This window comes from Hyposmocoma kahamanoa, unplaced genomic scaffold (assembly GCF_003589595.1).
Source record: "Hyposmocoma kahamanoa isolate Upper Pololo Valley unplaced genomic scaffold, ASM358959v1 93, whole genome shotgun sequence".
NCBI lineage: Eukaryota > Metazoa > Arthropoda > Insecta > Lepidoptera > Cosmopterigidae > Hyposmocoma > Hyposmocoma kahamanoa.
This window is the reverse complement of record NW_020654810.1, coordinates 6,617,771-6,630,830: the sequence shown is the minus strand read 5'-3', so window position 1 is coordinate 6,630,830 and position 13,060 is coordinate 6,617,771. Positions and strand designations below refer to the sequence as shown.

Here is a 13,060-nt window from a genome sequence, read left to right as displayed (position 1 = left end):
ATAATCGCGCATGACATGACACCTATTTAGTAAAATACGTTTGCTATGTCCGTGCTGCGTGTATGCTGTTACCGGGTCCACTGAAAATCACCGTCGTAGCATTTTCAGTGAGACGACAATAAGCTGAGTGGATGACAGACTCCGTAATAGGACAGCGCACATTCGATTATTTCAATTTTGTTACATAATTCATTATAGTTAATTAATCGAATTATTTATTGAGGGTGCGCCAGACTCTTTTCGTGCACCCCACTATTGCGGTAACTCCGGCAATTGATCAGGATTTAAGACTTGACTAATTGAATTTGAAGATTACGAGTACTAAACCTTCAATATGTTGTAACAATAATAACTTTCAGTTCGGCGGCTCTGAAGCAATAATAACAGCTCTAAGCGATGAGTTCCCTCCAATCGGACGTCATCGCGAAATCTTCGTGGCCTGTCTCTTTACGTTGTACTTCTTCGTGGGTCTGGCGTCCTGCACTAAAGGGGGCTTTTACTTCTTCCAACTCTTGGATCGATATGCTGCAGGATATTCTATATTAGTAGCTGTCTTCTTTGAAGCAATTGCAGTTTCTTGGATTTATGGTAAGCGGTATGGTGGTAATTCGGGGAAAGAGCGTAGTATAAATAGTATATAACAAGACAAGTATGGTAAATTCGTACAAACGTAGCTACGCTGCTCGTATGGGTGCCGCCCGCCACGCGCCATGTACGGACGCGTACATTCGCATAATCCCGCAGTGCACTCGCGATGCAAAGCGCGGGTCATCGCATGCGCTATTAATTGCAGAATTGAAGCGATCCCTCGATGTTTCAAAAATGATACTAAATAGTAAACGTGTTTATTGTTGAGTTTGTGGTAGTTTGAATAAAAATTCCTCAAATCCAAAATTGTTCAACATTTCATTTCTATTTCATTCCTAATCAAGATACCAATCCGCGATGCTCGTGTAATAATACTTATTACTACGTAAATATCTCGTGCATTTAACTGTTATTTTAATATACTGCGAGAACACTGTTGTAAACACCTTATTTTTTTCCAACGCCATGCTCGGAGCGTATTGTAGGCTTTTACACACTGAACATGCGGAGTTTCCCTACTTGCTCTTTGTTATACAATAAAAAAAGCATTTGTATTATGCGCAGACAACACCGCGAACGAAGCTGTGCTAACTTAGCTTAGCTCACGTAGCCGAGGCATCTTTTCATACTTCGGTTCACACCGCGAACTCAGCTAACCGAGCTAACTAAACTAATTCAACGATCCTGCTAGCTATGTAAAATATGTCGTCCTTCTGCCGCCCTTCAACCCCGCATAGTAGTTACTACTTACTACGTATTTTCTTAGCTTAGCTTCGCATACAACTACGTGAGCTAAGCTAAGGTAGTTACTTTCGTTCGCAGTGTGGCCTGCACTTTATCTTAAACTGTGACTGTACGTGTATTTACTGCTTGAAAGATTTACTTTGATCATCTTGATAAATATTCAGGTACCGAGCGTTTTTGTGAAGACATCCGCGATATGATCGGCTTTAGACCAGGCGTGTACTGGCGCTTCTGTTGGCGTTTCGCTGCTCCAGTGTTCCTACTCTTCATCACAGTCTATGGCCTCCTCGATTACGAACCGCTACGATACGAGGACTACATATACCCCGACTGGGCTAACGCATTGGGATGGGCTATAGCAGGATCCAGTGTGCTGTGCATTCCAACAGTTGCTATTTACAAGATCTTAACAACAAAGGGCAGTTTTTTTGAGGTACGTTGCTGGTATTACTTTTTTCTTTACTTTTATTCTATTGCATCGTATGCAATAAGGTACCTTTTCTATTACAACATCACTTAATTAATTACTCAATTTCAGCGTCTACGCATCCTAACTACACCATATGCGGACACAGAAGGCGCTAGGGCAGTTCACAACGGTGTAGTAGTATCAGAGAGTGGCGGTGTGAGGTTATCGTCGACTGTTAACACCCCTACAACGCCAACACAGCCACCTGCGCTGGCCGCTGCGCCTGCGCTTGTCTGAGCATCACTCTCCTTCGACGTCTACTATGTGTAGCGTCGCAGGTACGCCGACTTTTTTAATGTCATTTATGTTCTATAAGGACAAAAGTGAGGTTATAAGAGGTTATGGTCCCAGATTGATAACAAGGTCATTGCTGCTAGTTGTCAAGTTTGAGTTTTAAAAATATCTTCAGTAATAAATTTAATTATCGTGAAGGAACGTGATATACGCCGTGAAATTATAATTATCCGATTCAGTAGGCTTAGTCATTGATTTACATTACATTAACATTAGAAAATAGTAGTTATTGGGATAATAATGACCTCGTCCTTGTTTAAGCGCTCGCTCAGTTGAACCGTTGTCTTCTAAGCGACAAATTTGAAACATAAAAGCTACGTTACTGACGGTTTTTTGATTTTGTGTGTTTAATTAATGTTTAAAGGGAAAATGCATTCAACAAATATCCAAGTACACCGACCGTGTCTCTAATCCTACTATTGTTTTTCACGTATCATATTCTTCATCTGTGTTTTTATCGGCACACTCGTTCTTTGCAATCTAGAGTACCTAAAGCTAGTCTGCAATCATTTGTAGTATCTCGAAAATAATCATTTAAAAGTTTTGCTATCGATCAAAAATTCGAGATCAAAATTCCATGCTGCTTAGTAAAGTTATTTCCAATCCTTAGGAAAGTTAATTTCATTATTGTGGTAGTAAATAAATGATCATGTCCATGGAAAAGGAAATAGTGGTAATCAGCTGTTTGAGCGCCAGACCGTCCGCGTCTACGCTACGTGTTGAACGAAATAACCTCTCGTTTTAATTTTCATATCAATCAATAGACAACAGTGGTACAACAGGGATGGTGGTCAAAATTTTATATATACCTCTAAATATACGTATTATTTTATGAGACACGTGTAAGTGGCACGTCTGTTCGTAACAGGAGGAACACGTTTACAAGATAATTTGTAAGTGTAGTAAAACGTTTTGTTCTATGAAGGTCATGTTTGTTGTACTTTATGTGTTTTTGTAACTAAAATTTCACGGTGTATAGGTGAATTCAGTTAGAGTGAGTGATTTTCAAAAGGACGGATAAGAACTGATATTGTGCTTTATCTTAGATATAGTCTGTATTTATCCGACACATACTTAATTTAATCTTTGTAGCTGTGGACTCTCAAGTGTTGATTCATTGAGCAAATAAATGATAATATAGCAACAAATACGATCAAAGATTTAATAATAAGTAAACAAAAAGGTAGTAATGTTATATGCGCCACATTGACTACACAATCATAAGTACGCAATGTTTAGTTTGTATAAGGTCTCATAACACATGACGACATCTTTTATATTTTCACCAGGTTTGTTGCGAATATCAGCATCCGCATCTGCATCAGCCTCCGTATTGATTGATGCTGATATTCTTGCGGATGTTCGAGTCGTGACATGATCTAAAAGGTACGCGGAAATATTTATAACCCTCCCAGAAACAGACTGCAAGCCGAAAAAGCTCCCGTACGAAAGAAAGAAAAGAAGTAATCCAGTAGGATTAAGCTATATATGCTGATTGCTTCTTTTATTAACAAATGTCGTAACATTATTAAAATAATATTTTATTACTATACTAAAGAAAATAGAAAGCTTTTTCATGTAGACAGGTTCAGTAAAGATGAATACTTTTTTCACACTTTTTTTTTTAAATAGATAAAATCAGCATCAGTATCTGCATCCGCTGATGTGTCAAAAACCTGCGTCACTTCACTGCACTTTTTATTTTTTATGGCTCCATCATTATATGAAATGATGATTTTGCCAATGTCACAGCCGAAAGAAAAAAAAAACCATTGACTTCTATTGAGACAATAACCGGTGTTGATGGGTTGGTACGCAGAAATACTCAGGTGAGAACCTAAATCAAAAGACATCACAAACATGTAACACAAATTTATAAGCATATATTGTTTATCTGGATGATTTACATAGGGTAGTAATATGGGGGGAAAACACTAAAGTTAAGAGGTTGTTTATGTTAAAACCTGCATTAGCAATAACCCTGATTTCGACCGATTGTTATTGGACGTTCCTGACATTCGGCAATTTCATTAGCTAATTAGTCAACATTTGGCATGCCATGTGTTAAGCGCTTATATATCATATCTACCTTTTTTATTTATAAAATCTTTGGTAAATTGGTCGGAAAAAGGTGTTCCAATTATGTAGATGCATGTATAGACATAACTACAAGGAGCGACATAGAGTTATTAAAACCACCAAACATTAAAAAAATGATGACGGAATCGTAGTACAAACTACTGACCTAGGAATCGAAGTTGGATTTTGAAGTAATTTAGTTTTTAGTAATAATAGTGCCATGTAATAATGTGCCTAGTAAAAAGTTATTTGAAGTAATAATAGTGCCATGTAAAAATTGCAGTAGATAACTGACAGCCTTGTTGCCGTTCCGTCAATGTGCGGGGCGCAGTGCTGTATCTAAAGCTAGAGAGGGGCGGAGAGTGACCATTTTCGTTACTTTTTTATTCTAAGCTTCGGTAAAAGATCAGTTATTTTTTCATCATTTCAGGTCATTTGTTTTACAAGGCACCGTTAGAATTACTTTAAAATCCAACTTCAACTTCCTAGTTCAGTAGTTTTGTCTGACGATGTAGTAAAACCATTTTCGAAAATCCGGATTTCGAGAAAGTAATTAATCAATAATTGGTGGTTTTAACAACTCTATTTCGCTCCTTGTAGCTATATCTAGACATGTATCTACATATGTGGGACACCTTTTTTCGACCATTGGTAATAATATTAAACAATTCAGTTTAAACGAAGTACATGTATGTGATACAATAATATGATATTTTAGATCATCTTTTATGAAATTATACGTACAGCTCAGTAGAGCGTTTTTATTTTAAAATGTAATAACTATTTTTTTAACAAAAAAGATTCTAGTTATATTTATATAGTAGTCATTACATTTCTGTAACTATATTTATTAACAGCCTATATTTATAAAGATTATCGTAGTAATTATAATTAATAATTACGTAAAACAGCTATTATTTAAAAAAAGAACGATAGATGGAAACATGTTAAAAGAATCATTGTATAGAGTGAAATTACATGTTATTGGGCAAAAAATATCTATTGGTAGTAAATTATCTAAGTAGATACAATAAATATCTATATTAGTCAAGAAATAACGAATAAAAGTTTATCATATTTAAGTATTCAATACTCAGACAACCGTCGATGTTTTTAGGATAGATTTATTTAGAATAGTTGAATCTATTATAAAAAGAAAAACATAATAGAAGGTTGAAGCTGGAACAAATTTATTATAAATTTTAACAATCCACTGCTTTTTTAATAAATGTAATTATTTTGCTAGTTACCCACCAAAACTTTCCCTATGAAATCGATTGAATTATGTCACTTCTTGTAGCGTTTAACACTATATATTTTTAGGGCGCCTTCTAATTAGACGCTATAGAAACGGTACAGTAGCGCGACTGTGACGCGGCAGCCGTGCGTCTGTAGCGCTTCAGTAATTTTAAGTTCACTAATTGTGACTATAAAAATGGTGCGTTCATGTCACTACAGTGGCACTGCAGGGGCGCTTTGAAATATTGTATGAAAATTAGTATTAAAGCTGCTGCAGCGCCAAGGGTACCACTGAAATGTTTCTATAAGCGTCTAATTAAATGCGCCCTTAGGTACTTAATGGTTAGATTTATATGCAATCCAGTTTTACCCAAATAAATATTTACATTAGATATTCCAATATAATTGGGTAGCGTAATCAAAATATTTAACGATAATATTGCTTTATTTTTTTAAATACTACGTGTATTGGTAGCATTAATATTTAAGGAAAATTTACATTAAAGGTAGAGCTAACAGAGTTATTAATGTTAGTTTTGAATACGTGTTTCACGTACCTAGTACGTTACATTCTTTTACCTACATCTTTTATTATTGTGTTATTATGTGTTATTTATCTATTGTTATTTTGTTACCCAGGTGACTTAGTTTTTATTTCGCACTATATACCTATTAATTCTTCAATTACACTTTTATTTTTACGTTTGCATAAAATATTTAAATGTGTAGTTGATTTTTAGGTGAGAGATGACACCATTATTTAAATAAAATAAATCTAATCATGTTATTTAATCAATGTTTATAAAGTAAGTAGTCAAACTAATAATAATCGTACCTTTAACAAATTTAATATTAAGGTCAAAGAAATGCTGTGTAGATAATAGAAACTTAGATTATAAAAAACTTATCTAACTCAATGTAACTATTGTTCATATACCCACATCTTTAAAAGTAAGTAGTCATAGTATAAAGTTATCAATGCTATCTATGCAAAACTGACAAAATTAAAAAAAAAACTTTGAAGTAGTAGAAAGAATTTTTTCTCTAAATGTTGTGATTAGTGTCAATATTGTTGTTGCATATTTTAAAAAATCGCTCCATTTTCTTATTAATCTATTTTTGTGTGCTATTCGTCACTCCGTCTTGGGCAATGCGGACTGATGAATTGTACTAACATATGTATTGATTATAAAAGAAATAATACGTAAGAGACGTGGAATTTCGCTCCACACACGCTTCGAGGTTAAAAAAACGTGTAGACTCTAATATAAAGTAGATTTGTTTGTTCTCATTAAAAAGTTTGTAGGATTTACTTCGTATATAATATCAGCATTAATGCACTATTTTAACGTTTAGGAACATGGTGCATTTTGTAGATGATAATTATTATACATTAATGAATATATTCAACATAATAAAAAAATGTTAGTGAAACTTCACCTATAGTCGTTATTTTACGATGATTACCGTCGTACTTGTATATTGTGTTGTATGTTGTAATTCATTATTATATTACAATCATATTACAATGCATTAGCTGTTGATGTTATTGTGATTAATCAATAGTTATATCAGCCATTATGACTATTGATTTTAGAATAAATTTGTTTATATTTACTTACTGTAAAAATGAGTTTTATTTACTTACCTACATTTATGGCTATTCCTTATTTTCGGAAACTATTGCAATTCATTTTAAATAAATATAGAGTGCCATGCCACTTACTCCTTACTATTGAAAACTAGCCAAAATCTAAAGTGTACCTATGTTATATTATACCTATAACCGTATCCGTACCTGAGAAGCATAACACTAACTCCATTTTTTACGATTTTGAGTTTTTAACGGTATCCTACAAAATTTTTCGAGCTCTATCGACCCATAAAACTGTGTCTACGAAATTCGCCAAAGGTACTGAGTTGTTTAAAAGTATTTTGATGTAAGACCGCTACCCACTACGAAACATTTTATTGTAAGTTCGGAGTTATATACGCAGCTGCATACGCAGTCCGCAGAATACGTGAGCTTACCGATGTTAGTACTGCTAGACTAGTTTACTTTAGTTACTTCCATAGTATAATGTCCTACGGGATTCTCATGTGGGGTAAAGCGGCAGATATTCAAACCATATTTGTATTGCAAAAACGAGCGATTCGTTCTGTGTATACCGTCTAGGCTCTCGGGTATCTCTCAGAGAAAAGTTTAAGGAGACTGGTATCATGACTGTGGCATCACAGTACATTTACTCAAATATTTTATATGCCCGTAAAAATATACATAATTTCAATAAGAAAGAAGATATCCATAATATTAACCTTAGAGCTAAGTCCAAACTCATGGTACCACGATTTCGTTTAACCAAGGTAAACAACTCTTTTATGGGGAACTGTATACGTTTTTACAATAAGATTGCGGAGCATATATTAAGTTTATCATTTCCTAAGTTTAAAAACTACATTAAAAATATTTTGATCGAAAAATCATATTACAAAATTGAAGACTACGTGTTAGATAAAGATGTATGGAAAGACGACATGGCTCCAGAATCCACACAAATTTGATTCAAAGTGTATTCCATAGCATTTAAGTTTATTTGAAAAGAGCAATCCCTAGAGTTTCTTGCTCGTTCTTCTCGGGGAGGTCAGCGTAGTGAACGAGCAGTAGCTTAAGCTTAAATGTGACGTTTTCAAGTGTAAATTTATTTTACCTATGGAATAAATAATCTTTGACTTTGACTTTGACTTTGTTACGGTGTTATGCTCAATTTTAATACAGATACAGTATAATGTTATGAGATAACGAAAATAAATAATAGTATATAGACCACGATTCGTCGGAGCCTGATCAAAGAATACACCGCGAAATCCTCGAATGGAGGTTAGATGGTCTCGCTGCCCTTAAATAAATTCAAGAAAAAATTCTGTTTAAATATGAAAAGTTCCTATACCAATCCCATCAGTGGGTTCTGTTAACAATATATCGAACTGTTTGTTACAAATTGGCCATGTATCAACTCGGCAAACATCTTCATGTCAAAGCTACAAATTAAATTCTCATTCGAGTGATGATAGTCTGTTTGCACATCGAGTGCTGATTCTATCTACTGACCCAACAGATTCAGAGTCTCTGGTGGACCCGGACTTAGGTATGAACTCGCCGGGGTTTGTGGTTAGCTGCAGGGATGAACATGGTCGCCTGCCCCGGTAACATGTGGCCGGGGCGTTTGTCCCACACGCAGCAATCGCGTTCTAGACGAAGGCCTAAGGCGAAGAGATGCGCGGTTCACGTGAGTTGCACATTAAGTCGGAAGCTATGTCCGGACATTGTCAGCATCTTCGGCACTAGCCCAGAGAACCAGTAAAGGATAACCTAGACATCCTTCGATCCCTCCAGATGCGAGGTTTATGGGAACTGCAGAGACGTTTCGGCGTCGAGAAATGAGCGTGCCTACAGCTCCGCCACCAAAGAGGAGATTTCGTAGTTGACTTAGAGTCGACGGCTTAACGGTGGCAACCGTTTAAGTGAGCGTGTCTACAGCTTCGGTACCTATCTGGAACTATTTTCCAGAGGGCGCTGTACGTGTACCTGGGGCAGCTCACCCAAGGCACTAGACTTTTGAGAACTGGATGAAGTCCGTGCAAACGGGCTGATCTGGGGCTAAGACCTGACTGAGAAGGTCCCTGTGCGGGATTGCTCGCACAGGTTATAGTGCCCTTCCCGTATAACCAAGAGGTTGATACTTAAATTTATGCATGTAGAAAGATATGGGGGCTGTCTGCACAGCTAGACGAGTACAATGAATTGGTAAAGAATTCTCAGAGATCTGTAATCTGAGATAATAAAAATTTCGTTGACACTCCCGCTGATCCTTATGCTACAGATAATAACGATTCCGATTTTGACTGGACGCCTCCTGATCCAAAACTTCACAAGGGATACATCACTGTACATAGTACACGTACGTGACTCCGAAATATTAGGAATTTTATTTGTACGTCAATGGAATTATTGTACTATTTTCATGAAAAAATAATAAAAAAAAGTAATTTTGAACATAAATAGAAACTTCTTCATACATTTTGTAGCAACAAAAAAAGTTAACTTATTTTTTAACTAATGTAACCCTTGTCAGTATCAGTCATCCCATCACACCTACTGATACTGACAAAGGTTACTTTAGTTAAAATAATAATTAATTACAGTATCAGTCAAATTAATGTCTGTATTAATGTAATGGAATGACTGATACTGATAAAGGTTACTTTAGTTAAAATAATAATTAATTACAACAATTTTCATGTTCTATTTTATTTTTAAGTTTCTGGCTTCTCTTGTAGAATTTTGCCAATGTCATGTCAGTCATGGGAGTTACACTTTCGTTTTATAGATGTTTAATTAATGAACACTGCTCTGTAGTCTATACCTGCTTCTGGAAGAATACAGAATTTTTATGTTGTATTTTTTTTCATTTGTGAGAGGTGTCACATTACATTACGGTAACTTTTTTCTATTTGATTTTTGTTTAAAAGCAGAACACGGTATGTGAACTAGTTTTTTTTTGTTTTGGTGTAAATATCGCTAAAAGTAAGATTTTGATCTCATTATGTAAACAGCCTTGATCTCTAATTACCAAACTTTGACTATTAGAACATACTGTTATTAAATATTGATCAGTTTTATTTTTAAGGCAACCTAAATGTTATACATACTGCATTTTGACAGAAAATCGCTTCTCCTGTAAAATTATAAAAATGGCGGTTACAGTGTAATGCTTCTCAGGTACGGGTACTAATAGTCCGAGATTCAGAGCTACAGATGTATTTTTGGACGATTAACAGAAAATGAATGAACGCGTCTCGCGTTTTCAGTTGAAGTTGATTAGTATAACCTTAGAGCAATTTAACCAACATTAAAATTTTTTTATTAAATGTTACTTCTCTACTGAAGATGAGGCAGTATGATCCTTGACTTAGGTAGTTTTTTTTTTTGGACGAAAGAAAAATTTTATCTGTCAGTGACTTGACAGTTGATTGACAGTTTAATTCGAGGTTGTGAGTCTATTGTGGATTGTAAAAATATTTCCCGATAATTATTTATTACTGAAATCGTATAAACCTTAATCATGGAGGATCAGAAAAAAGAAAATTTAGAGAAGAAAATTTTCGACGCGATAGCGCAAGGGAACTTGGCAGAGTTTAACAATTTTCTCGCGCAACACAAAGGCAGTGTCGATCTGTATGATGAAAATGGCATGACGGCACTCCAGCACGCTGCGTATAAGGGCAACAAGGAGATGGTGCAAACATTGCTTGATAGAGTAAGTAATATCAATTGTTTTCTGCCACAAGGTCTCTCACATTAGCGTATTACTATGCATATTGGCAGCCATTGCTTGTTGTCTTGCATTATTGATCCATTGTAATGAATACGTACAAATCTAGACTAGACTATATACAATGTTATAGGTATATATAGGTTATAGTTATCTATGAGTAGTTGTTTTTAGAAGCATTCTTCTCTGCATTTCAGGGTGCTAATGTGAATTCTGGGAAACATGAGTACAACTACACTGCTCTGCATTTTGGCGCTCTATCGGGTAGTTCGGAAGTCTGCAAGCTACTTCTGGATGCCGGAGCTAAGTCAATAGCTACCAACTCTGTAGGCCGCACTGCTTCACAGATGGCAGCATTTGTTGGTAACCACCACACTGTCGCTACTATCAATAATTACATTCCACGCAGTGAAATAGCTTACTACAGCATCATTCAAGGACAGCAGAGTGAGCCTTATCTCCCCCCTTTCTTAGTTGATTCAGTTCATAAATTTGTTCTTGGAGTTAATGTTCACCCAATTCGTATAGCTCTCAATGTTCAACACATTCCTGGCTTGCTGGAAAACGCAGCTAAAGTCAGTAAAGTACTTGAAATGCTCTGCAAGCGGGAAATGGCTAAAGGAAGTGAGACAAATGAAGTGATGGCCTTCAAATACCATTACTTTTCATTCATGGTTAAAGAAATAAATATTATTTACAACAGACAGAAAGTAAACACAGACAAGGATCAAAAAAAGTATGATGTTGTTGAAGTTATCGCAAAAAGGCTATTGAAGCCAGGCAAAAATGGAGTGTCTCAAGATCTGATGGATCAATTTTTGAAGGACTGTATTAGAGAATTCCCTTTTAGGGAAAGTACTACGTTTCACCAGATGGTTTCTGCTCTAACTAGCAATGATCCTCCACCTGCATTGTCAGTGATTAATTGCACAATCAATGGGCAGAGGGGGTTTGTTGATGCTGTTTCTTATTGCGTCACATGTGGTGAAGAAAAACCAGCAAAAAAATGTTCCAAATGCAAATCTGTCCAGTATTGTGACAGAGAATGCCAGCGCTTGCATTGGTTTGTACACAAGAAAGCCTGTAACCGTGAAACTAGTGCACAGCCCCAGCCAGCCACAAACAACAACCAAGCTAACAATAATATAGATGTGAATGAATTGAGCGCTGAGTTACAGAACATAGTAGCTGGTTAATAAGTAAACTTTAAAAGAAATAATTTAAGTGATATTGTATAATGAAATCTAAATGTTTAGTGTTAAGAAAAACTTCAACATTATCTTTTTCTGAAATTTGTCTTCCACAAATCTCTTGATTTTTATGTACTAGATACACAGTCAATGACTTAATGCTTACGTAGATTCATTGATTGATTGATATAGTAAAAATTTTACCAACTATGTAGTATGAAAGTATGAGTATCACATTGGTATAATGTGTCAAAAGTATTTATGTATTTTCTTATTAGAAAGCATTTCGTTGTTCATCTTTAAATAGTTATTGTCTCTAGTTGGAATTTACGTGTTGTGCCATTTTTAATGGCTGGATTGCTTACTCTAATTAATTGTTATTGAACATTATCCTTTTTTATTAAAATTCATAAATAACTTGCATATAGTGACATGCGAATATAAAAAGATGTAAGTTGAAATTGAAATTATATACCCACTATTCCTTCAAATAATTATGACTTGTTTAACCTCTGTTTAATATAGAAATTTATAATAATATTTATAAGTTTAAATGAAAGTATTTCTATTGAATTCAGTATATAATCAACACGATTGTATAATCAATTTTAATACGCATTTGACTCCTTTTTTTTAACGGACTAATCAATTTTGTCCTTCAAATTTTCAATTAGGATTACTTTTCAATCGGAATAGTTTTGTGAAATGTTCAACAATTTATACAAATAGATTCCTTCTTATACATTATTTATTGCACCAAATCATAAAACTATGTGTTAACTTTGCATTTATAGTATTATGAGCAATGTTTAGAATAAACTACACTTTGTGGACATTAACTTAAGCGATATGTGGAATACTAAGTGTTGAAATAAAATTATTTGGAAAATAACTTTTGTTATAATATCGACTCCCTACATAAAGAATCGTAAGCCCAAATTTCTTAGTCTTAAATGGCAAGATCTGCGCAATCTAACTACCGCCTTAACGGGTCAATATGATACACACCTTTTCAATTTAGATATCGCAGACAACCCTTTATACAGAGTGTACATGGAGGAGGAGGAATCATACCAAACATCCTACTACAATGCTCTGGAGTTGTCAACAAATAAGAAAACATT

The 13,060-nt window shown here is 35.0% G+C and overlaps 2 protein-coding genes across 4 annotated transcripts in view; both read left to right on the top strand.

Moving 5' to 3' along the window:
- LOC113237627 (sodium-dependent dopamine transporter) overlaps positions 1–3,667 on the top strand; it is a 69,543-nt gene extending 65,876 nt beyond the window's left edge. For 2 of the 3 annotated variants that reach the window (XM_026474234.1, XM_026474232.1), the window contains exons 10-12: positions 360–588; positions 1,497–1,765; positions 1,871–2,482. In XM_026474234.1, the coding sequence (XP_026330019.1) occupies positions 360–588; positions 1,497–1,765; positions 1,871–2,038 (666 nt within the window). In that variant the 3' untranslated portion in view covers positions 2,039–2,482. Of the gene's footprint in view, positions 1–359; positions 589–1,496; positions 1,766–1,870; positions 2,483–3,384 lie in introns of those variants that run through there. The other variant, XM_026474233.1, reaches the window with a different exon arrangement.
- A 6,832-nt stretch (positions 3,668–10,499) lies between these two features.
- Positions 10,500–12,780, top strand: LOC113237412 (ankyrin repeat and MYND domain-containing protein 2). Its single transcript, XM_026473863.1, has 2 exons — positions 10,500–10,731; positions 10,944–12,780. The coding sequence occupies exons 1-2, from the start codon at positions 10,537–10,539 to the stop codon at positions 11,940–11,942; spliced, it is 1,194 nt and encodes a 397-aa protein (XP_026329648.1). The 5' UTR covers positions 10,500–10,536; the 3' UTR covers positions 11,943–12,780.
- Positions 12,781–13,060: the final 280 nt, after the last annotated feature.

Bases quoted from the DNA above. Each gene is read 5' to 3' on its own strand.
- LOC113237412 (XM_026473863.1), top strand. From the start codon at position 10,537: ATGGAGGATCAGAAAAAAGAAAATTTAGAGAAGAAAATTTTCGACGCG. The intron at 10,732-10,943 runs GTAAGTAATATC...TCTGCATTTCAG, and splicing joins TGCAAACATTGCTTGATAGA to GGTGCTAATGTGAATTCTGG.